This window comes from Parus major, chromosome 11 (genome assembly GCF_001522545.3).
Source record: "Parus major isolate Abel chromosome 11, Parus_major1.1, whole genome shotgun sequence".
Taxonomy (NCBI): Eukaryota; Metazoa; Chordata; class Aves; order Passeriformes; family Paridae; genus Parus; species Parus major.
Window position 1 is genome coordinate 18990644 of NC_031780.1, and position 26366 is coordinate 19017009.

The 26366-nt window shown below is 42.1% G+C and overlaps 1 protein-coding gene across 1 annotated transcript in view; it reads right to left on the minus strand.

Moving 5' to 3' along the window:
- The window catches only part of LOC107209957 (protein BEAN1-like), a 48984-nt gene that overhangs the window by 12590 nt on the left and 10028 nt on the right, over positions 1-26366 (minus strand). Inside the window, exon 3 of the mRNA XM_015640175.3 lies at positions 87-296. Coding sequence (XP_015495661.1) covers positions 87-296 — 210 coding nt within the window. The remainder of the gene's footprint in view (positions 1-86; positions 297-26366) is intronic.

The window sequence follows — 26366 nt, forward strand, 5'->3', positions numbered from 1 at the left end:
TTTATCGCATTATTTCACTGCATTTCCCAGCCGTGCACACCGTGCCGGCTGCTCCCTGCCCCCGCTCCCCGCGTTCATTCCCTCACCGTCCGCAGCCTCCCTGGGCAGGTGCGGCTGGCCGAGCCGGCTGTCCTTGCGCAGGCTGCCCACCACGATGGTGGCACAGGACAGGGACAGCACCAGCCCGATGACCACCCCTGCCACCAGCAGTGGGGACACCAGCAGGCTGCTGTCACCGCCGTGCTCCGCGGGGCTGGGGAAGGCGCTGGACGGGCTGCTCTGGTTCGAGGCAAACGCTGTGCAGAGACAGAGAGAGAGAAAAGTGTCACAGGGGGTGCACAGAGCCTCGGCCACTGCACCAGCTCCTGCTCTGGGGAAAAGGCAGCTCTTGGACCGATTCCTGGGGCTGCAGGAACTGACTGCAGGGGAACACAGCTCCCCTGCTCATTGGGAATATCCTGCTGGAGCGATGCTGTGTGATCCACAACTCTGATGGATTCTTCCTGCCGAGATGCTCTGTACCATGAACTGACTGATGCTGGAAGAACTGAAGTGCACAAGGAGGAAAGTGGAAATTCCAAAAGTGAGCTCCAAGAGGAACAGAATTGCCTGTTGTTAGGGGTATAAGAAGGTTCCAACATTTTGCAGAGAAAGTTTTGGGCAAGAATGAGCCAAAGGAGCATTTGTGGCACAGAGTTTCCTTTGGTTTGTGAGGAGAGTCAGCATCCCAAGAAACTGACTTGTAGTGCAGGAAGAGACTCATCCAGAGTGGGATTGTTTGGCTGCAACTGCTTTACTCTGGTAAAAAAATAATAAAAAAATCGATAAATGTACTTTTGAGTTCAATAATAAATGTTCTTAAAGGAGAATAACTGCAGTGATCTATTGCCAAGTCAAACATCCTTTTGAGACAAGCCACAGAGACAGTATCAAAAGTTAAACAATAATATTTCCTTAGAGAATCAGCTGATAGCATGATTATACATGGGAATTAATTGCCCAGAGATGTATTTATGGGGGATTGCATTGCCAATACAGGGAAGGTAAATAGAAGACATTATGGGGAAAAGGATTCAGGATTTTAGCAGATAGAATACCCCTCTCACCCCAAATTAAAACAAAACCTCCCATTAGTTGCTCAGCATCAGGAAACCAACATTTTATTGATGCAAAAAAATTGCTGGAGATGCCATATAGCAAACTTGGCTGTCGAATCTGGCCTGGATATATTTTTATATCTGGCTGTGTGCCTCTTGAACAAATCCAGAATTTATTTTCTGCTGAAATCAGGGCTAATAAAATTTTCTCTTTTGAGCATTCTGTGGAGTGAGTTGATGTTTCAGGAAGTGCAGTGCTGTTTACAAGGATAGATGTTATCAGAGAGTTCTCAGCAATGTTTGCTCTTTTCCTTTGGGAGGCACCACTCGATGATTTGCAGTCACAGTAAGTTTAGGAAGGAGGCAGAGGCTCCAAGCCAGTGGATGTTCTCACTGGCTGATGCTTGAGATTGAGACAAGCAAGCAGAAACATTCACACAAACCCAGGGGAATTAGCACTTAGTGGACCTCTGTACATTTTCTGGAAGCACTTGGCTGTTGGCTGAGGATCTTTATAGGCATTTAGGACAGCCAGCCAAGAAATGTGCTGAGCTTTCACAAGTGTCTTGTGACAAAAACCAAGACTGAATTTTCTGAGAATTAAACTGATGCTGTAGCACTAAATCAAAGGTTATGGACAAGTGTCCTGCTTAATACACAGTGCAAAGAAGTTTTGGGTGTGGGATTTGGGTTTGGGTATGGGATATGTTTGGGGGGGTAGGGCCCTTGTGCTAGAACTCAAATTCCCAAAACTTTGCAAAATTTTAATCACATTTCTCATTTTTACAATTTTTAAGCTATCTCTGTTGGTAATGTGTCCAACACACCCTCACTCACTTTCCATGGCTTCGTTTCTTCAGATTTTTCCAAATTCTGCCTTTGAGAGATGCAAATATCACAGGAGTGGCAGTTTAAATCCTGGCTGCAGGGATTAACACCTGATCTGCAAGTAGTGGCAGGAAATTTATTGGTGATTTTGGCTGACTTGCAAAGGTTAAAGAAGAATCAACTTTGTTGTCAGAATGATGAGAACATGAACCTGGGGTGTGAGGTTGCCCCACAAACTGTCAGGGTTGTGGTCATCAATTTAATATCAAATAGCACTGAAATGCAATTGGTGATAAACTGCTGTCAGGGAGGGAGGAAGGAGGCTGTGGTGTTTTCAGCTCTTTAAAAAATTAGGACAAATTCAGAATGATCCTCTAAACAGGAAGGACCTGGCTAAGGTTATTTATCTTTTATTTTTTTCCCAGTTCTGGAAGCCAGCTGGAATATCCACACTGCCTATTTGGGAGATTCCTGTGGTGCCACCCAGTGTGAGCACTGATATTTGGACCTGTTTTGCTTTATAGAAGTTTAACAGCTTCAAGAGCCTTCATACAGAAAATACTCTCCTGCACTGGTGTAGAGGTGGTGTGGTTTTGTTCACTTTTCCACCACATTCTCAGGGCTTCCTTGGCTGTCCCAAGTCTTGTCTGTTTTATCTATTGTTTCTCACCAGCATGAATCTTTCTGGGTTTTTTTATGCTTTTAATTGAACTGAACCCATTCCCTCATATGGACAAGTTATAGTGCAATATTGCTTTTATTAGAAGGAATGAATGAGTCCCCTTAGCCCAGCTCCTAACACAAAATGTACTTGATCAACTTCTCCTGTGGCACCATTTTTAGTTTGACATTGTGAGTCTGCTCCTCCAGATTTTACTACCGTGACAACAGCAGAATGCTGCATTGATATAAATTCTTTGGGTTTGAATTTTGTGGGGGGGGAAAAAAAGAGATGTTTATATTACTTCTGGCAAAAAAACCTCACATTATAAATTTTCTCCTCTTATTCAAAATAATCTTCTTTTGATAAACTGCATTTCTTCTTTAAAAAATGCTATGGTTTTTCCTTCAGAATAGAAGTATCTGCAAATATATGTGAAGCCCATAAATATAACAGCACTAACAGAGTGCTAACACTTTTGTTTTGAGGTAAATTGTATCCTTTCCCATGAAACTGCAAATTATAAACAATACATACATAAATATGAATATATTTTATCTCATCCTCTAGGTATGATTTACATTGGATGTACACAGTATGGCTTTTATCATGATGGGAGCTGTGTAAGTAACAAGAAACTGCACAACTGGCACAGGGCTGACAGAATACTGACTTCAGAGTGAGCACCAGGGCAAAATTGCTTGGACTGTCCATTCAGTGTCAGACAATAAATTAACATTTTGAAGAATCCCTTAAATATCACAATATATTATTTTACTCAGTGCTCCTGCATCTCAACAAACCAGTTGGAAAGTAACTGAAGGAGGTATGGAACAGCCCAAGTTTTTGGGTGCATATTGTTCTTCCTCACTCCTTTTGAAGGATGGTTGCCCCTTTCTAACTTGGCCATAAGTGATGGGGAAGTTTCAGCTGGGTCAGGTCCTGGCAGGGTGAAATGTCCTGAGAGCTTGGCTCTCCCAACATTCAGCCCTTTCTTAGGAGTGGCTTCTCTCTTCCTCAGTGCCTTTAACCTGCTTGTACCTCAGATGAGAGAGAAGGGAAGCACCTGCACATAAATGAGTCTCCTCTCCACACTGAGCTGAGTTTGGTGGTGCTGGGGTCTTGTTCTGTTTCCTTTTGTCCTGAAGGCACATCAGCTCTAGTGAGGCTGCAATGGCCTCTGGAATTGATGAGCTTTGAGATGATTTTAGAGCTGGATTCTGCTAAGATAACCAAAACTCTTTCCCTGGTTTCCAATGTATCATCTTCATAAAGATGATAATTCATGCTATGACTGGTGGAGATGATGAGACATGGAGTGGTTTTGTTTCTCAGGCTGAAAGGTCATGACCAGCTCCTGAAGGAGTGCTGATGTGTTCTGGAAAGATTTTGTGTCTAGAATTATTCACCTCTTCATCCCTGCCAGCCTGGGATTCTCTGTCCTCAGGGCAGGGTGGGCTTGTTGCTGACTCCCTGAACTAGAGCTGCAGCACATGGACAGAACAGGAGTATTCCTTGCACCCTCTGGGTCAGTGGATCTGTTTGGGATGGTGATCCAGCACCTCCCAGGACCTTTAAATGCACTGCAGTAACACAGGGTGCAGGACAGGGAAGGAGTACTGGGGTCAGTTTAGGATGGTGCAGAGCACCCTTCGTAGTCCTTTGGCCTTCAAAGAATTGCAGCAAAACATCTCAAGCACCAAACCCATTTAAAGCACATTTCTGATATCCTTACTTTCTCAGTCCCTTGGATTATGCAGTCTCTTTATCCAGGAAGGTAAGTGACAGACGTCAGGAAGGAGCTGGGGGAACCCAGATACACAAAATCAGTGCAATGATCCAAAATTTTGTTGATTCTGCCTTTATGAACAGTTCCTGCTTCAGGATGGTTTAATCTGGCCAAGAGTTGGACCTTGCTGCTGCCCTGGGAAATAAATCTCTGGAAATCAGCAGCAATTGCACTGCTTGTTTCTGTGGCACAGGAAAGGAGGAAGGGAGGTGCAGCACAAAAACAAGCAGGGAAAGGGTTTGGATCACAGGAGCATCCCTGCAGCCAGGGGCAGAGGGATGCACTCCAGCACTGAATACAAGGGCTCACAGGAGCTGAACCTTCAAATTGTCTCTGTTGGATTCAAAGCTATTCCATTGGATCCTGAGGAAGGCTGAAACTTCACTTAGGCTTGATAAATACCAGGGTGTCATCTGCTTATGGGACTAAAGGAAGCAGTGAGGGTGCTCAGAACAGGGCAGGTTATTTGTCCTTTAGTATTTCTCTTATTCTCTTGTAGAGAAGTTGAGAAATGAGTGGATGACCAGAACAGTCTGGGAAATGCCCTCTCTATAAAGCAGTTTTACAACAGCCATGCAAATAGTATGGGAAGAGGAATTTGCAGTTTAGGAGGCCCAGGAGCATGTTTGGTTCTCTCTAACAAAGTTCTCCTGTTACTTAGGCTTTTCTGCTTTCCACACAGAAAATTAAAGTGCCTCTTAAGCTACAATGGATATTCAATAATTACTCTATAGGGAGTGCTCCAAGCCTTTACCTCTTCTTATCTTCTGGAATTGACACTTAGTAGTTATTTAACAAAATCAATGAATAAATACATTTTTTCCTGTCAGTTGCTGCACCAATGACATTTGACCAGTTCCCAAAACAGAGGATATTAATTATTATTTCTAAATTTGAGGTAAATCTTTCTATACAAATGGTTAACTAATCTTTCCTGTTCATTGCTGCTGTGGGAGATACCTCAGCATTTCACATGAATGCCATTAACCTGTGAATTCAGAGTCAGTTTCTCTGCAGCACTCTGCAGTTCAGTCTCTTTGTACTTTTTTACTGCATATATATGTTTTAATCAGATTAAGATTTTTTCACTGATTAATAGTTAAAAATGAGAACCTTATTCAGACCTGAGACTGTGTGCTGGGATGGCTCAGTTTTATCTGATGCCCAGAGCTGAAGGGAATGTGGGACATCCTGCCAGGTACAAAAGCTGCCCATGACCTTGAGGAGCTCCTCCAAGGCAGAGAGGGTGGCCTTTCCCCCAGGACAGCAAACTCTGCCTTTTCATCCTGTCTGCTGCCTATCAGATAATGGCTTTGTCTCTTCTTGCATTGACATCCTTATTATAGAGCCAGAATGAGGAAGATTGGATCTCCAGCAGCCTGCAAATTGAGAATGTCAGAAGCAAAGAGAATGTGGCTGCAAAGGGCTCAGGAAATAAATCTTTTCAGCTGCTGTGGCTTTAGGGTATTATGTTGATGTCACAGCAGCTTGTATAGGTGCTGTTTCAAATTAACAGGAAATATCTTCAAATTTTCAGATCCATGGTCTCTTTTATCAACAGGATAAATACCACTGCAGGGAAATAAATCACTCTGCAAGTATAACAGCACACTTTCTGATAGACAAGGAATATTTTCCCCCTACTTTTTCATATTCAAACGACTTGGAACTAATACAGTTTTATAAGCAGGACCCAAAGCTATTACTTTTTTCAGAAACTCTGCATTAGGGCTTGGAAATAAGTAAGATGAGAATTCTCTTTTATCCATTAAACTACAGTTACCTTCATAAGCTCAGATCCAACCTAGCTTGGTAGTGACTTGAACAGGGCAAACCCTACAATTTTTGGAATTTTATTGTGAGAAACTCTGGGTTTTTTGGCACACAATTTTATCATATAAAACTTAGGAAAAAAAGTTGCAATATAGTAACATTTCTTAAGGTTTGAAAAATATAATAAGCAAATTATTTTATCTTTTACCTTATCAGTCTGCTTGAACTGTGATCTGGATGTCTCATGTCTTTAGGAGGATGAGCTCTGTCTGTAACCTACAAAGGGCAGGTGGCAGCTCATGGGACATGGAGCCCAGGCAGGAAACAAAATGTTTGGGGCAACAAAAAAACAACCCCAAACCTAAAATCCAAACCCTTCCACAAAGAAGTTCCTTTCCTTACAGATTTTTCTCTCAACCTCTATAGAGACAATGGGAAGGGTGATGAAATTCTTGCCAGCTCAAATAGTCACAACTGGTGAGCACCTGACTTATACACTATCTGCATTTATGAATCTCTAAATCAGTTATCCACTTCTGATCACTATTAAACTGCCTCCCATTTATGACTTTTTAAATAATGGAGTTTTGTATTTTCCTGGTGTTCCAATGAATTGTTCCACTGGCCCTGTCAGTCACCATCTTTAGCAGTCCTTACCCTGCTCACAGGGCTCAAATCTCTATAATGAAGATCCACCTGCAACTAGATGCTGAGGCTGAACTGAGCTGAGGAACCAGATCCACCTTCTATACACACCCCCAGCACTCCTCCTACACTGCTTGTGCCCTTGTGCTGCTTCTTACTTAGGGCTTTTCTTATCAAAATCAATCCTATTTCTTTCTCCAGCTTCCTTGCCAGTCTTCAGTAGGAGTGATCTACTGAAAAAGCACATAGAGGAATGACTGATTTTTACTGCTTAGAAAATAATGATGACTGAAATACTGATCCAGGGAGTTGTGTAAGGAATGGGGTGCTGAGATAAAAACCTGTTAACAAATGCTGGACTCCCAAGATCTTCCTTTAGGAGGTGATATCACATGTGAACTATCTCAGCCTTACTTTCAAGGTGACATGAATTTTAAAATATAATTAAAATGGTTTGCAGTGGTGTTCTGCACTCCCACATGAGTTATGGTGATGGTATTGCAGAGTACACAAAGCCTCTAGTGTGACTTACATCATCATTTGTATCTGTGAAAACCCCAGCAGTATCTGCCTGCATAAATCAAGGGGTTTTCTCATACCATTAAAAAAATTATTTAATACCTTCAGATTTCACCTGAACAGGACCAGGATGTCTGCTTAGACAGATGCAGGGATGTCAATAATGGCAAGTCAGATATTGATTCTGGAGACAATTTTAATCACCTGGGTTCTTTGTTGCTAAAGGAGCCACTGGAATACAAGGACAATGAAAGATCTGTGCAAATTAAACATTCAAACATTACTATTCAAAAACCTGGGGGGGAAGTTCCTATTGGTTCTGTAGAACACCCATTTGGTGAAAGGATTGGTCACTGGGAGTGCAGGGCTGGCCACACACAAGGACCATTCCCTGAGTCCCTGCAGTGTCTGGGGGTACCATGCACTGTGTCCTGTGTGTGTCCAGCAGGGCTGAGCCTGCTGCCAGAGCAGAGGAGACTCACCCTGAAGGGCTGGGAAAGCTGCCAGGAAAGCTGCCAGGCTCTGGGGTTATTCCTGGGACAGCAGAACATTCTGCTGCCTTGCTCCTCTTACAGGCTCCACACAGTTCCTTGCTCTAAATAATGTAATTTGCTTTTCATTTGAGGTGCCAGGGGAAATACTTCAAAACCACCTAAAAAACTCCCCCTAAGCCAAGGCCAGCCTTTAGGAAAGGACATTTATTCACCTTCAATATAAACTGCAGTGTGTACATGTGAATATTTAAAATAGAAAATGCAGTTCCCACCTCAAGGCCTGTTTCAGCAGTTACCATAAACATCTGAACCAGCTCTGTGTGTGCTGGGAAGTCCAAAGGGCTCTGAGCTGTCCCCAGAGAAAAGCATCAGAGAAAGACTGAGCTTTACAGATATCCTGAGAATCAGCTGTGCTTGCTGCACCATTTCCTCTCCAGGCACTTGACAGTCTAGGCTGTAGGTATTCCAAACTGTTCTTACAAGGAAACTGTTTATTGTGTTCAAAGATGATTTAAACAAGGGAATATTTCTAAAGGAACAGGAATTGCAGTGTGCATTGTTCTGTGCTGCCACCCAGTGAGACTGAGAGAGTCATAACTGAGGGATTCAGAGTCAGGCTGGAGCAAGAACCTGGCCTCTTTCTGTGAGCCCACTGTTCTGGAGATTATACTCAAATAATTATACATTATGGGAAAGCTGATTAAATTTTGACTCCAAAGGATTTATAAATGTCTTTGTAATGAATGGTGCTGCACATAGGTGAGATCCCCTGTGATGTCCTCAGATCCTCTGGTGTCCTCAGACCCTGGACAATGCCTTAATCTGGAACACTGGCTGGGTTTAAGGCTGGCTGGGTTTTGTGGCCTTTTGAACAAAAGGGACAAGAAAATAGTTCAGTCACAGAAAATAAGTGTGCCCAGCAGGGGTGGTTCTAATAAAACTATCTATATAAAAGCTTTTGTAGGGATACTGCCTGGAAATATCCAGGGATACCATCCAGCTCCCACCTTCTTGAAGTTCAGTCTGTGTTAAAGGTCACAAACTATTGCTGCTTTCTGTTATTACCCACAGTGGAAATGTGTCTGTTAAATTGTTCCCATTTACCCACTGGAAAAAAAAAAAAGGAAAATTTTGGAAGAAAGCTCTGGAATTCTTGGTAGGGAGGCTGGTATCTAGGCTGATGTATTCTTCTAACCTCTTTCAAGTGCATGGGTAGACACACAAAGAAACAGCTTTGTAATAGAAAAGGAAATAATTTCTGTCCTTGTTGTCCTGATCACACATGGTTGCAAAGGGATTTTAATCCACATGCTTGCTAACATCAAGGATTTTATACTGTGGATTAACAAATCTGAAAAAAATAACAACAGAAAACTGGAATCCCTTCTTCAATTTCCTCTCACCCACCTTAATTATTCATTTTAACTCTGTGCTGCAGATCAGGGTTACCTTGTTAGGTGCTTAATGAGGCTGAGAGGACCCACATGGTGTGGCCACTTAAGGAGTTCTATCCAAATTACCTAAACATTCTTCTTCCCTACCTGAAGGTAATCTTGCATTACAGGAGAATCAGAATGTCCTTCAATGTGAGGGCAATCTAAAGAGTTTGCATTAGGAGATTGATAAACTTAGATTTGTAAATTGTATTCTCCAGCTCTTAGGGGGTCTCAGAGTTGCTGGATACACTGCTCTTCAGTTCTGGTGGGAATGGATGAACCTCTTCAGTTCCTGGTGCATGAACAATCAGATTAAGAGACATTCAGATTAAAAACGAGGTGAAATTTTCTATTCTTTGCATTAGTAGACAGAGAGGATTTTTTTGTGAAGAAACTGACAGCATGAAAATAGTTCCTATTTTATAGGACACTGTAGACACACAGGTGTGTGAGCTGCAGAAAAGTGAGTGCTGTTCTGAAAAAGGCTTGTTCATGGAAGTGATGGAGCACTGAAAGGAATAAAAGGGGGAAAACGCTGCTCCAGGGTTTCTAGAGCACTATGTCAGGGTGACAGCTTTGATAGTGCTCTTGTGGGTATCATAACTGGAAAGTGAAATAGTAAAACAGCTGAGATGAGCCTCATTAATTATTAAAAAGTTGACAGTCAGTGTGGATCTGCTATGGAGGTGTGAATTTAGGATGACCTGTTGCCTAAAATGTTTAAATGTTTATAATGTTTTAAATGTTTAAATGTGAGTTACCTCTGAGAAGTAACTCTTCACCTGCTCCTTCAAAGTTATAAACCCATGAACTTCACAATATATCCTAAATATAATTGTACTGGCAAAATGCCCTGTTAGAATGGCAATGGGAAGTGGATCCTTTTTGGATTATTTTAGATATTTTTGTCTTTTAAAAAATCCAAAGTGCCTGCTGTCCTGAAGCTTGAGGAAAACCATGAGAATGGAAAAGGCTTCAAATCTCTGCATGTACCAAACAGCTCCTTCAACTCCTCATTCTTGACTTGTGCATCACAAGGGTCTTTTGAGGGGTCCCAGTGAAGGTGGTGGTGGTGTCTTTAAAAGGTGCTACAGAGATGTGGTTCCTGACCTGGGGAAGGGAGGCTCCTGCCTTCCACTGCAAGCTGGAAAGGGAATGTGATTTGGAGTCAGTGATTACTCCATCACTGACTGACAAATCAGTTTGATGGCTCCTCTGCACCAGTTTTTGGTTGTTTGTACATGATTTTGGTTTCTATTTGTGTTGGTTTGTTTTAAGCCTCTTTTAGCTGCTGCAGATGAAGGACAGACTGCAATGCTTGGCCAAGGAAGGTACAAACAACAACAACAAAATCCTGTTTGAACTCCTCCTGCCTTCTGGATGGCTCCTGCATTGGTATTAATTGGAGAAATGTGCTAGAAATGTTAACAAGGGTGATTACTGTGTTTTATGGGGCTATGTTAGAGCTGTAGAATGTTCAGCCAGTGCATGCTGACCTGCTGCAGTTTGTTCTGAGTAGCACCTGGAGAGGGACTTCACAGTGATGTCCCTTGTGCTGACAGCATGTGAGACAACAAAAACACTGTTGTTTGGATTATTACAATAATTGATGGATTCATATGCACTGTGTCATTTGTTAATACTATCCTGTTAAGTCCTTCTGTGAATGAGATCACAGATTTTTCTAAGTAGCAGCTGCTGCAGAGTTTCCTGGAACCCCAGATTTTTTGGGCTGAGCCAGGGAAGGCAGGGCTGAGGATACAAACACATGCCTGGTTGCAAAAATATGAGCTAACAATACCTGAGCCTGCAGCCTAGAGAAGGAGTGGGCAGCCTTGGTGATTCAGGGAGTGCTGAGGGTGTTTGGTGAGCTCTGTGGTTCAGGAAGGAAACTCACTGCTCCTGCTCCCCTGCTCTGTCCCTTGGAGATAAACCCTGCCTGGAGAGAGGCTGGAGACAGCACGCCAAGGTGGGTGTTTATTCCCCATGTTGCCCTTTATCAGTGTTAGATTACCCAAAAGCTCTGCAAAGAGAACCATGTACATTGTTTTTGTTCTTACTAGTAGTGTTTTCCCCCCTAAACTTTAAAAGCAACCTTAAGCAAGGAAATCTAATTTCAAGGTTTTATTTACTCTATAAACACTGTCCTTTGGGTTCTGACTCAAGAAAATTCAATATGAGCACATCAAGCCTATCTCTGTCTCCTACAAATGTGTATAGAACTATATTATCACAAATGGTTGCTCTGCTATGATCTCAAATCAAGATTAATACAAAATCAGTTTTCCTGTTATTGGCCTGATTTTACCATTAATGAAGAGCTCTTCTAACTCTTGTTGGCAATTTCTACTGATAAAATGAAGGGTTTTTTCCACTGTGACTTAGCAGAATGCAGCAGGATTTTCAAGTTTCCCTAAGGTGGTAGGAGAGATGCTGACTTTAAGGCCTGTTTTATTTCATTTGTTGGATGCCAGTTTTCCTATGGGAGAGGGAGGGGGCTGCTGGCCCAGCACAAAACATCCTGGAGGAGTGTGCTGGGAGCAGAGGTGTCCCCACAGAGCTCTGGGGCTGCAGGTGCCTCTTTTCCTGAGGAACATGGAGCAGAGCACTGTGGTTTCCTCTATAACCACTCAAATGGCTTTTGCAGGGTTCCAAGAGAAAAATCTGTGGGTTTATTTTGATTGTGTCAGCTCCCCACACACAGCGGGAGGAGGTGACCCTTGCTGGACTACACTGAAGGAATTTATCACCTGCAGAGCCAACAGAGCTTTTTCTGTCTCAGTAGACCAGAGGATGTACCAGGAACTTGGAATCCAAGTGCTCTCTGCGTTTTCAGAAGGAAGGGGTGATATCAGTGCCCAGGAGCAGCCCAGCACCAGCCCCCACTGGATCCATGAGAATGTTTAGCTCATAAGGCAGGTGCTCCAGCACCAAACAATAACATAAATGTGCAGGATTTTAGCACATGGAGACATTTTTGGCTTCACTCCTGAGATCCCACGCTGGCCTCTGTTAGGATGCAGTGGTGGGGCCAGGCTGCTGTGCAGGTGCTGGCAGGGCTGCAGGGACACTGGCACTGGTGGCACCACGAATGACACCCACACTTGTGTGAGTGAGGCATTTGAGGGATTGTCCTTTTGGCTGGTGACAACTCTGCCTTTCCCTGGATTCCCCCTTGTGATTCAGTTTAAACCCCACTGGCTCTTTCTGTGGCACATGATCTCTGTCATGCTTTCTGTTCAGTCACATCCTATTTCTGCACATTCTTCCTGCACTTGCTGTGACCTGAGATGAGGGATGAATTACCAGCACACTGTTTCCTAAAGCTGAGCAATTACTTTGAATGAATATTACATGGCTTATGTGAAGATAGAAAGTGGGAATAAAGAGACTTGCTATGGAAACAGCTCCATTTCCAAGAAAAGTTTTCACTTTTCTTTTTTTGATGCATTAATCTCTTCTGCAGTGGGGGTTACTGTGCTGCTTATTCTTTATGGTGAAAATATGACATTTATGTCTGTTAGATTTTTCATATTTTTCTTTATATTCCTTAAAAAGTCAGAAATGTGAATTACATTCCTGTACTACCTTTGGGCATTTTGGTTTTATTCTGATATCTCCTTTCTCTGGGAAACAAAAATGAAGATGTTGCATTATGCAATGCAATGTCTCATTCATGCATTTTTTTCAGGTGAACTGTCCTTCTTGTCAGCTTATGTTCCACAGAGTATTTCCAGAATGGGGGTTCTGTAGAACTTTGCAAAGCCCTGCTGCCCGCTGTCTCCAGTGTGGTATTTAGAGCAAGAAAACTTTTAAAACCCAACAGAAGTTTGTGGATTGACCTCTCTGTATTTTATTGACCTCTCTGTATTTTATTGAAGTCATTAATCTGTCTTATATTTTCACTGACTGATGTGTTTCTGCACCAATGAATCACTTCCACGTATTTCTGCTGTATAAAGAGAACCAGGAGTCCTTCAGCAAAGTGTGACTGCAAAAGAGCCACCTGAGAAGCTCAGGGATCCACACTTTATCCTCTGGGTATTAAAGGAGTTATAAAACAAGGACAAATGCATGCCTGCACTGCTGACACTGAGCCAGCAGTTTCAGTCTGAGAGGAAGAGAGAGAACAGTGAGATTTGTAATCCAGTGCTGAATGCAAATAAATTCTGTGTCTCTTTCTTCGGGAGATTGCTTCCCTGACTCACCGGGGTTCATTTACATTCGGGTGACATCTACAAGAATTTTGCCAACACAGCTTATTACTGCAAACATTGTGTCAGTTCTGACATTTCTCTTTGCTGGAGAATCCCCAGAATGGCTCTGTTTGTTCCTGGTGGCAGACGTGGAGTCACACAGGGAGCGGTGCCAGCCTCAGCCGCGCCTGCATCCCGCCAAGCTCCATTCCCTGAGCTCTGCCTCCACAGCCCTTCGTGGCCAGGGTGGCATCAGAAGCCTTTCCCAAAGCCATTTTACTCTGGAAGCAGGATCAGCACCTGGATTTGGCTCCTGGAGCATGCACGGGCAGGTCCCAGGCCTTTTTCTGGACCAGAGGCACAAACATGTCCCCACGATGGGGTGGCAGAGCTCCCCATGGGCACCAAGTGCTCCAACTCCAAACTGGAATTCAGATTAATCCAGAACTCCTGGAGCCAGACAACTGAATCCATGGAAAAGAAATTTGTTATTATCCCTGTAGCTGCACTGAAAGAATGCTTAATTCCCAGACTCTTTTGCAGTCTAACTCACAAGAAGTGTGTGTTACAAAGGTGGGGAAGGAATCAATGCCAGGAGCGTTATCTGAGCTAGATCCTCAACTTTTTGGTCTTCCTTTCCCATATTCCTGCTTTGTGCATTTCCCTGCCTATCCCACACACAAGGATTGAGGCAGTAACTTCCACTTCCCTCCTCAGAGAGGGTGTACTTGGGGTTTCTTGCATTTATAGACATCATTTTCAGGTTCTGTGAATTGCTCTTGTTAATGGGAGTCTCACCAGCGATGCTTAAGGAAAGACATCAGAATATTTCCTTGTCTACCACTCCATTTACTTTTCTCCTGCCCTGTTTGTATATTTATATGTAATATGCATTTATTTGTCACTCCCCTCTGAGGAACAAAGCCTGGCAGCTACAAACACTTCTTTTGCAATGCAATGATAGGAACCAACCTCTTCTGGAAGCCACTTAGATGAAACCAGACACATTATTTCAGTTATGACTCAAGGCAGATTTGAATTTAGGATTTCAAGGAGGTGTTTTGCCCCCTGGCCCTGCTGCCTGTTTTCTATTTACTCTGTTCACCCTATATTTTTCATCTTATTCTCAATTCTGTAGCGTATAGTGTTTTCCACTAACTCATATTTAATAAAGATAATGTGCCAAAAACTGGAGTCTGCTATTTTTCATAAAGATATTGAAACTGGGCCTCAGTTCAGGAAGGTTCTTATGTGCATAATTTTTATTCTGTAAATGCATCCTTGATTTTATTCCTCCATAATTTTCCAATTCAGGAGGCAGTGAGATTCATGTTCTAAAACTGTCACGGTTCCACGCCTTTAGATTGTGGGAGAGGGTTTTGCCTTGCTGCTGGGCTTCTCTTGTTTTCAAAGTTTGTATTATAGAAGTGTTAAAAATCAAAATTACCAGAATGTTTGAAAGTGCTTTTGCTGAAATTCATAGATTCATGTAACAGATGAAGGGAAAGGCATAGCAAGGTAACTCCTTTAACAAGAACAGTTTCTTGGCTGTGTTTGTGGGTTTATGGAGCAGCCTTTAGAGGCTGCTTTGTAGAAACTTTCAAACCTTGTCTTCTCCCCTGACAGAGGACAGCCATTTACAGAAATATGTTAATATATTTCAAAATATAACAATGCTACTGATCATTTCTCACTATGAAACAGAACTGGTCATTCTTTATACCCAGTCAGATAATTTACTGTCATTATATCTATCTTGAAAATGGCTGTATTTAGCAGAACTGAGCATTTTCTAAGTTCCTGAGACAAGGGGAGTCATCATCACAATGCCAGTCCCATTTCAGGAGGAGCTGGCACTGCAGTCTTTGCTTGTTCCTGCTCCTCCTCCTGTGTTAAGGCTCCTGGTTTCCATCAGCCACTGTCAGTGCTTGCAGGGGCAGGCAAAGGGCCCACAGCCCTGCAGGTTTGTCTCTCTTGTCTCCTGTGGGCCAGAACTCTGTGCTCAGTAGTTATTTCCTAAGCCCTCTATTCCTTTTAACCTCTGTAAAGATAAACTGTCAAATTAGAGATGCAAAACCAGATAAAAGTTCTGCTCTAATTAACAGTAACTCGAGGGCTAATGAAATTCTGTTCTTTGTTCATTTCTGCTTACTGAAATTGGTAGTGTGTCAGGGAGATTTTCTGTATCAGGCAACAAACAGTGACCCTCAGCAGCCAGTAAAATACTCATTAAATAAAACCCAATGCCAGCAAATAAAAGAAGAAGAATATGCTAAATAAACATAACTACTGGAAGAAGCAGTCTTCCAAATGAATCCTTAGAAAGGATAAAGAGAAGTTGTAAAAGAAGAGGATATTGTTGTCATTAGTGTTGATAATCCAGCCTAAGGTAATTAATGAAATTTATAACCAGCCCAGCAGCAGGATTTTTGTAGGCAACAGGCTGCATTTTGTTGTGGCAGGGAAACAGTAGATGGTGATTTCCACAGCATTCTCCTACTAAACACTGATAAATGTTGTGAATGCTCCAAAGAACTGCAACCTGTCTGGGGGTCACAGCCTGTGACCATGCAAGTGAAGAAGAAATAAGAATTACAAGTAGCAGTGAATTCAGAATTTAACTGCCTGACAAAGGCTGCTAAACTACCAGTCCAACAAACAGCCTAATACCTTAGGAAGCCTGAATCAGTCAGCATGTTTATAAGAACTGATTTATGCAGTTGCCCCCAAACTGGATGCTGATTGGGTAGTTTTTAATTTGCTCCCATCCCTTTATATTTTTCTTGGGGATGTTTGAGTGTTTTTCCTGATAGGGAAGAATTTATAATAAAGGTATTCCTGAATATAAGGAATATAATTTTGTTGCTTCATAGAAGTGCTAGGGTAATGATGCAGCAATTTGCCGAGCTGACCAGTACAGTTACATTCCTTTGCTGAGTGAAGAAGTGAAGTTAAAGGAAGCTGAAATGACTTCTCAGAAGGAAATTGGCAGGCACGGGGCAGTCTGGGCCTCTTGAGTTTAGATTCTTTCCTGTCAGTGCCTCTGATAACCCTTCCATTTGTGTATCCTTCAGTGCTTCCTTAAAACTAAGTTTTCCCATCTCTGTTAGTTATGTGTGACAGAATCCCACACATAAAGAGCAAATATTCCCCTGCTTTTGGAAGTTCACTTTGGAGCTTGTTTCAGGAATTTCTTGCTCTCCCATTTGGGCAGTAAGAAGAGCCTGGATGCATCTGCAGGGGTTAAACCTCTCTGAAGTGCCCCTCCTGAGAACCTGCCTGCCTCTGACAATCTGGAGAAGGTCTGTGTGCCTTCCCTGGAACTGCTGGCAAAGACATGGAGAAGTCTGGGTACAAACTTACAAGAGAACTGTGAAATAGCAAATTCCTTCTCTTCATATTGACCAGCTCTACAAGGGTGTGCAATGAAATGAATGGAAACAAAGAATGCAGTCATTAGGTTAGCATGTAATGTTTTCAGTATTTAATATTTAATTAATCAGTATTTAATACTATATTTAATACTAATATTTAAATATACTAGTATTAAATATAGTATTATAGTATATAGTATATACTATATATATATATATATATATATATATAGTATTTAACTCAAGTTCTGCTATGTTTATGCAGTAGATGCTTAAATAACAGTACCATGCCTCTCTTGAAATCAGCTTTTTGGACAAGAACTGTCCAAAACCCAAGACTGGACAGTGTTCAAACATGTTTTCCTCAACAGTCTTCTCTTTTGTTTTTTGATTCTGTTCCACCATCCTGGTGGACTCCAGGCAGGATTACCTGGAGAGGGTTTCCATGGGCAGGATTATCTACATGACTTTCTATGAAGCTGCTGGAGAGGGATGGAGGATGGAGGTTGTTAATCCTCAAGGCCTGAGGTGCTGCCCAGAGGGGCAATCTGGGGGCTTGGCTTTGGAGATGCCACTCTTGGAACAAACAGAAACCTCCTGTTAATGTGAGCTTTAAGTAAAATCTTCATGACAGAATCATTTTAAGCTTTGGTGCAGTGTTTAATTACTCTACTAATAAAATGAGAAGTGTCAAGTTCCATAAAGTAGAATTTGTTTGAGATGAAAGCCTCCACTCATGTAACCCTTAGGACTGGGAGCAATGATCACAAAGGTTGTGATTCTCTTTGGCTTCAGTGGGGTGAATTCTTTACTTCCCATGAAAATGTATGTTTAAACCTGAAGCAGAATTTTACCCTTTCAATCTACTTTCTCATGGTTTCAGTAAAGTCTCTAGATAGAAAATATAGCCTAAAAAAAAAGGAGACAGGTAAACTGAGACACCAAAAAGATAGCTCCAAACTTTATGAGCTTCATGCTAAATGAGTGGTGGAGGAAGAGACAAAGGAGAGATGAAGGCAAGAACATCTTAAGTGCTGCAGGTCAGCCCCACTTTTCCAAGAGTATTTTCTGAGAAATGTGCGGCTAACCCTTGAGCAAAGGTCATACATTTGATTTCCTCTTCCAGCCAGGGAAATTTTAGCTTGTTTTCTCAATTGGAACAAATCAGTGCATGGTTTCTCAGGGCAGCTTCCCCTGAATGCACACACAACAGTGCTTTTGTAAAGTCCTAGAAGTGCTTCTACTTCCCATCCAAGGGGACTTAACAGCAAAAACCACCCTCAATCAGAAAAGAGAGCACAGGAAAGAGAAAAGAGAGAGGAAGAAAAATACTAGAATGTGTTTTTTTGTCTGGGGATTCTGGTTGACTGAGTCAAAAAGGAATAGGCAAATATATTCATACTTGCAATACACTTGAAACAGTTCATGTTCTTTCTCATTAGGCTGAATTTCATGGTAGGTGCACATTAAATGCAATACTTTTATTCAAGGGCTTTGCTTCCTGAGTGCTAAAATTAAGCTCTCATAGTAAGCTAGGAAGCAATGACTCTGTTTCTGAAAGCCAGGACAGCCATGGGGGGTAAAAATTTACTAAATTCTGGGGACTTATCCTGCAATATGAAATTTTTATTTTTGATTTTGACATTATTTTTTCTTTCCAAATGAGTTAGTATGATTATAAGAATTTATTTCCTAAGCTGCCCCTGAATTGCATGCTGATGTTTTGGTTTTTTGTTTCCTTTCCTCTTTCCCTTATCTTTTTCACCTAGAGAGGACTTTCTTTAGGCAGGATTATATACATGACTTTATAAATCTGCTGGGAGGGATGGAGGTTTTGATTCCCCAAGGCCTGAGGTGCTGCCCAGAGAGGCAGTATGGGGGCTTGGCTGTGGAGATGCAGCTCTTGGAACAAACAGAAACCTCCTGCTAACGTGAGCTTTAAGTAAAATCTTCACAACAGAATTATTTTAAGTTTTTTTATGCAGTGTTTAATTACTAATAAAATGGGAAGTGTCAAGTTATATTTGATTTTTCCTTTCTGCACGAAGCTCCTCCTGTGCAGAGCTGTGTGTGTTTGTGTGTGCACACATCAGCTGTGGGAAGCACACACTGGGGCTGTGTTGGAATCCTCTCCAAGAATCACACACGTGGCTTCTCAGGCTGCTCTTGGTTACTGTGATGCCCTTTCAGGAATTTTGGAGCCGTGGCTCAGCACGCTGGGACTGATATTCTTACACAGCTATCATGTCCAGGAGCCATGGCTGGAAAACTGCATGTGTGAGGTGCTACAAAAAGAACAAAGATTCCCTCCTCCCACATCCTCCTTGTTTGATCCACCACTTGTTCAGGCTCTTCCTGCCAGCCTGGTTTGTGGCAATTGCACAGATGTTTTCCATCTTGCAGCAATATGCTGAACATATGATGGGAATCTATCCTGGAATACAGGATTCCTTCCCTGCGAAGTCCACTCTTACTCAATAGATATTGTAGATGTTGATTTTGAGTTTTTCCTCTGTTCCTTCCCTGAAAATTCACTTCACCATGGCTGGCTAAAAAGATTTTTTTGCACATGCCTAGGTATGAAAGGATGTGTAAAATACTGTGAATCTTCTTTGTTTTACAAGCACCATTCTGTGTGTAGGCCCTGGGGAATGTGTCTCCCTGTCTCAAACAGAGCACCTGGGATGTCCCTGCCATTTGCTCATGATTGTTCAAACAGCCCTGCCAGAGCTCCAGTGTGACCAGACTGCCCACAACACTGGTGGATCTCAAAACCCCGTGGATCATTCCTGCCCACAACAGTTCTCAGAGCCCCACGGCTTTTCACAGCTGTGGCCTGAGATTTCCATGAGTTTTGTGATAGTAAACTGGGTGTGCTATGGCTGAGAAAGAGCTGCCAGGTTTGGGTTTCCCCTTTCCTCAGTATTTATTTCTGAACTCCTTCCTTAGCATCTCATTTTGCTTTGCCCTTCTCATTCCTGAGATCCTGCATGGCTGATACAAAGCAATCTCTTATCTGATGAATGCTGAGGCTTCCTGGTCACTGCTGTAGACACCACTGAACCTGATTTTATCAACGCCAGAACAAAGGGTCTGATTCCCTCCAAGGCCCAGGAACAGGAATCCAGGATATTGAATTAGGCACTAATGGCAGAGTGGGCAGGAGGTTTTTGAAAGTCATTTCCCTTTCCCTCTGTCATTAATCTGCTTCTGGCTGATGAGCTGCCAGTGTTTTAAGAAGCAGATCTCATGAATATTCCTTAGTGACAGGCCAATCCAGAAGCCCCTGCAGTGAGTGCAGTGGGTACCTGTAACAGACTGAGGAACTTGGCCATTGATTTCACTGTTTAAACAAAGAAGCTTTTCTCAGACCAAAACCAGAATTGGACTAATAACCTACTAATGGATATGCAGTGGGAAAGCTTTTTGTTTTCAAACCTGCACAAAGCACAGCCTTCCATGCTTTGGGATTCTAGAATCTGAATTTAGGGCTTTGTTTAAGGGCCTGAACACTCACACCACAGCTGTAGTTTAAACCTAAATACCATCAGAGAGGATCTAGTCCAGTCCAAAGCAAAACCCTACCATGCTTCTGCAATTCATTTTTTAAAAACTCCAGCACTGACAGGAATGATTGGCCAGTTTTCAGACTGATGGGGGAGTTTTCTTGGGGCAATAGGAAATACATCCCAATACTTTGGTGGCAATATTGTTGTATACAATATAACAATTCTCTGGGTGACCGGTCTGTTCTGGTAGTTAACAGCTGAGACTGAATTGCTGGGTTTTTTTCCAAATAAAGTTGCACACAGTCAGCTTCCCTGGGAACCCCTGTACAGCTGCAGTCCACCAAAAATCCCATGACCTCAAAAGCTAACGACAGATTTGCTTGTGAGTAGAAACAAAAAGTACCTAAGTCCTGCGTGTAGGCATTTGCTGGGGGATGAACTGTTTTTCAGAAGCACCTGAAATGGTTCTCATTTTCCAGTTTCATGTATGTTTGAAAGTCAAATTAGTGTACAGAGTTCCCAACAGGGTTCCAGAAGATGAAGTAGTTCTTTAAGGTGCTGCATAACCACCAGTTGCCATTACTGCTCATAACACAGTTTTATAAGTGCTGTTTCAGCCTTACTGAAAGATATTTGTGTTTCTGGAAAGCCAGAGGTGGGGGAAAAAATTGGAACAAAATTGAAATAGAGCAGACCAAAATTACACAGTAAAGCATGTTATCAGCATTGAAAGACTTTGTGACTTTGATAAATATTCCAGATAATGAATTTAAGAGATAGAGCTCTGCACACTGCATGGCTCTGTCACCATCTGCCTGGCACTGTAATTAATTGATTCTATCACAAAATTGCTTTGCTAATTAGATGGAACACAGTCTGGTAGTAGCACTTGGAGGGTTCATCTGCTGGCCTGGTGAGTGCTGTGCAAAATTTGTGTGTCCAGTCCTTCCATGAGAAGCAGGGACTGTGATCTCAATGGCACTTGGGGACACATCTCTCACTGGAGAGGACAAGGTGTGGGCTTCTTGTGCTCACACATTTTAGGCTGAGGAAATAATCTCAAACCTATTTAGTCAGGGCCAAGCTGTCAGCAAGAACAGATGCTGGTGAAGATCTTCTACCTGATAGTTTTCCCCCTTTTGCTGGGGGTTACTCTCCCAGGAATTATTGAAGTTCACAGAAAACTTCCTGATAAGCTGCAAGGAAAATCTGAGGAGCTGATTCAGCCTCCTATTCAAATATAAAGCTGGTAATAAAGAACTTTGACAAAGGCTGTTTTCACAGACAGCTTGAAAGGTGGAACATGGCTTTATTCTGCTAAATTTTTGCAATGTAGAAATTATTTATTTGTAACACACTGAAAATGGAAATGTTAACCCATTCATGCACTAGTTTTACAATGTGATTTATTATGAGAATTACAAACTTCTAGCCCAGCAGAAATTCATTTCAAAACATCTGCTTGGCATCCATTGAGGCACTTGCAGTCAAGGAACACCATACTGGTGTGGCAGAGATTTGGACAACACGTTTTGTTTGTGTTTAGAAAAAGCCTAAACTACAACTGTATTTTTCCTCCTCCTTTGCAGTTAATTCACCAAAACTACAGCAAGAGGTCCTGCTGCACCATGCTAATGTGAGTGAGAAACACACAGAGCAGTGGGAGCACTGCTGGCTACCAGCTCTGGGATTCAGAAAATAGTGTGTCACTTTTTGTCCTTGAAGAAACAGCTCTTCAGCAGAAGGTTTCCAATTTCCACTGGGAATCTGTGTGTGTGAGTGTGGGGGATACAGGTGTGGCCTCTAAACAAATGTGGGGAGATGATGGATGTAGGGTTTTAGTTCTGACAGTCTGATAGCTGTAACTTTATAGACTGCTGCACTTGCCTGTTAAAAAACAAGTTTAAAGTCACTTAAAGACATTTATCCAAAGATTTTTAGGTTGTTGAAGTAATAATATGAAAGTAAATTTCATCTATGTATGTATGTATGTATGTATGTATGAATGTATGTATCTATCTATCTTAGTATGTGTCTATCTATCATATACCTTACATAATGTTATCTATCTATCTACCTATCATCTATTCCTGCTTTTACCTGTATAAAATCCTTTTCAATTAAAAAAGGATGACAATCCCCACGTCTCTGAAAACCTCAAAATAAATAAACAACAGTCTTAGGTGATAGATCTATTTGCAAGTTTAATCAGTGTCCTTAAGCAGTGTGAGAAATTATCCAAGGACACACAAATAATGGGTGATATGACTGACACAAGCTTTAAAGGTATCTATTCATTATAATTTAACACAAAAACATGCTATAAGGGAATTATACTCCCTTCTTGCTACCTGGTTTTTATTATTTATGGGTTTCATATGAAGTAGATGAAGTTTTTGTTGGCCAAAATAAAAAGAAAATTAAATTTCTGAATCGAGATACCAATAACTGTAAAGTAAATGTAACAAATCTAAGATGAGAAAGAATAATGATTAACATGTAAAAGTCAGGTATTTTAATTCATGCTTTATGGCTCAAGGATGTAGTTCTTTAAATGACTGTTGCCTTCAGAGGGGAACACAAGGTGTTTGGATCCTGCCAGGAAGTCCTAAATGCCCTAAAATATGTGAGGATGAAACAGGTATATCAAATATACCAAATACCGAATCTATTCTGAAGGAACCCAGGTGTTTTCTACCCTATGGGCTAAATGTTTAGATGTCAGTATTACAAAACCAGAAAATCAGAAATAAGAACAGTGAATGATTCAAGTGGAGTCCTCTACCCTGCACACAGATAGGAGGAAAAGTAATAAATATACAGATATATACAGATGATATATATTGAGATATACTCATCCCTGATATATTATGATATAATTATATACCTTACATAATGTTAAATGGGTTAAATGGGGAAAAAATTAGTCACAAAGGTTGGGGTTTTATACACCAGTTGACTTTTTCATGTGCTGATTTAGCCACATGTTCATTGATGACTTCCTGCCGTGGTCACAACTCCTATGGAAATCTGCCTGGCAGCCTTTGGATTGTGTCTGGCTCCGTGCTGCATTCCTGGGCAGCAGGGCTGCTCTGGCCAGGCTGGCACTGGGGGAATGCTGCACCAGGGGCCAGTCCATCCTCCTGGGGAGCTCTGCTGTGGCTGCTGCTGTGCTGCCAGCTGTTGCACAGCTGCTTTGGCAGCATCCTTGGCTGGAGTGTTTGTGTGTCTGTGGGGTGACACTGCTCCCAGGGTCCCTTGTGAACAGTCAGTGTGTGAAGACTGAAGATCATCAGTCCTTGCACTGACAAATAATGAATTTTCCTCCAGGCAGTTTCTGAGTTCTGTGCACTCCTGTAACTATTGCAAATGCTCTGTTGGTTTGGAGCTCTTAATGACTGTAATGTGTTCAGAGCAAACAGGAGAGTACTTGTCTCTTATTTTGGCAGCTGTCGTTCCTGTAGCTTTTTATTAGCACTGAAGTGACAGCTTTGCATTTAGAAAAAAATATATTTACATATATTAAGAAGATTGTTGCCAGTCACTACTTTATGCACACCTTTATAGAAGGGCAGAAAATAACACATTCTTATGTGTAATGTAAATTGATTAAAGGTTATCTTGGGACTGGCAAAATGCAAGATCATCCAAACTGGCGTGTTCCCATTAAACCTTCCACAGCCACACCCAATGTTTTCTCAAAGGAAAAATCACAACCCCATATCTTGGTTGTAATCTTTGCTGATTAGGTTATGAATTCAGAGTGTAAACCTGAGACCTTGCCTAAATTCAGGCCTTATGTTCCTCCCATGCACATTAAGTGTAAACCTTAAGAATTCTCAAGATAAAGTCATAATCTTTTGTGCTCCATGGATCTGACCCAGATGCTGCTCTATTGTCAGTGTTGTATGGGGCTGGAACTGCTCTGGGCAGCCTGGGAATGGGTGGTGCTGAGCAGGGATGGTGGTGAGGGCCTGCTGCCCACACTCTGCATGTCCAGAGGGTTTTACTTTGCATTTTTCCTCCACATATCTCATGCCCATTTCAGGATGGGGGTGCAGTATCTCATTTTTTGGGTTACTTTCACCTGAAGTGTGTTTACAGTCCACTCTGCCATTGTAACATCTGATCCTTCTGCACAATTGTGGCCATGTTCTTCTGTGTAAAATGTCATGGGAACTGAAATCCATAAGTCTCCAAGTTAGCATCTTCTAATTAGTGACAGCATGTGATCAGTGCTATTTGTATAGTGTAGAATAGAGGTCTAAAAGTAGTTTGTCTCTTAGATGTTGCTAGTCACCAAGTGGGTATGCCAAAAGGAAGGGTTCAGTGTTAAAACTGTAGCTTGACATTAACGTGTAAACACAACAAGGCAGGAACTGAAGAAGCTGAGGTGGTTACATCTCCAAGTTTGCTTGTAAACAGCAGCTGCTGAGACTGCAGCATCCTTGTGCTCATCAGAGATCTTCCAACACCTCCTTCAACTCCTTTGCAACAAATCTGGTTTTAAAACAAATGGCTAAAATTGTCTGTACTCTGTACAAAAAGTACCCCATGACTCCTTTAAATACACTGGGTATCTCTGACCTGGCAGGAATTCTTCCCTCTCCCTTGGCCAAGCATTACTTGAATGAGCTGTGAGGTGGTTTGGTTATTCCCATTCCACTTCCAGATGCAGAGGCCCAGCCAGAGCAGAGCTGCCTGTGCCTAATTGTTTCTGGCAAAGGTAACTGCCTTTCTTAGGCATTTTTCTTCTCCCTCCTCAGGGAGGAGGCATTTCAGAGCAGAAGCTTTCATAATACATTAGCTTAATGCACTCTGAGCTTGATCACATCTTCCATTTCCACTGCTGCCTGAACCACACATTGTCCTTGAACTCAGCATCCAGTACAAATGATTTAGACAGATGAATAAATAAGCCTCTAAATATCCATGTCCTTGCAACAGCAAAACCAGATGAAACCTATTGTTCAGAGCAGCCTATTGCTGCAGACACTGAGTTGGTGAACAGATGGATTCACATTTACAGAATGTGGGGGCATGATTCAGGAAAGTGAAGGGTAGCTCACTTGAGCAGAGTTTCAAGGACATGTGGACTCTGCCAGTCCCCTTCTAGTGACAGCACAGCCAGTGTGAGAGATCTATCACCACAGTGGTTCTTTTTCACTCAGCAGAAGGCTCAGTTCTTCTGAAAGCAGGAGAAACAATAAATGATTGTGTAACAAGCAATTCCTTCTGAAAGTCAATCTTGCTGCTTTTGAAAGACCGAATGGATGAAAGCACTCTCTGCTTTGTCAGACCTGAAAAGGGTCTCAGACTGAAATAAATACTTCCTGTCCTGTTGTTCCTGGAATTTAACTTGGGTTTGAGCCAGATAAGGTCCAGGTAAAGCACACCAGAGAAATCACAGGGCTGTGGTGTCTCTGAGCCTTCTGTCTGCCTGACATGCTTGAACATCCAACCAGAACAATGCATCATTGCCCCAGCTGAACAACATAAAATGATTAAATGGGGAAAAAAAGAGAGCTGTTATCTTGCATAAACATGAAGGACTGGGTTAGGACCCCCTTAGGTGAAAGTCTAACTCTGCCACGGTCCCTTTCCAGTTGGACAATTAAGACAATAGTCTGAGACAATTGAGGGTGGAACTGAGTCTGATAGAGTGGGGAAGGATTTTTTCAATACTCTTAATAAAGTCTATGGAGACATAAACTCAGGGCTGGTTTGCAGAGACATGAAATCCTACACAGTAGGGTCTGCCTGACACCAAATGTTTTACTGGCCCCTCAGGTAAATGACTGAAAATGTGTCCAAGGGCTGCTATTGATTTTGGGGGCCTGAGTGGAAAACTGAATCACTCCTTTCTGCCTAGAGAGGGGGAAAAGTAATTTTCTCTTGTCCTTTGATAGTGCACTGGGGTTCCTTTTATCTTTATGCACACAGACAGCAATAAACAGACATTTCCTCCTCTCAAAGGAGAGTTGGTAACAGCCAGAAAAGCAGTTTCAGGTCATGCTAATATTCACCTGTACAAAATATATTTGC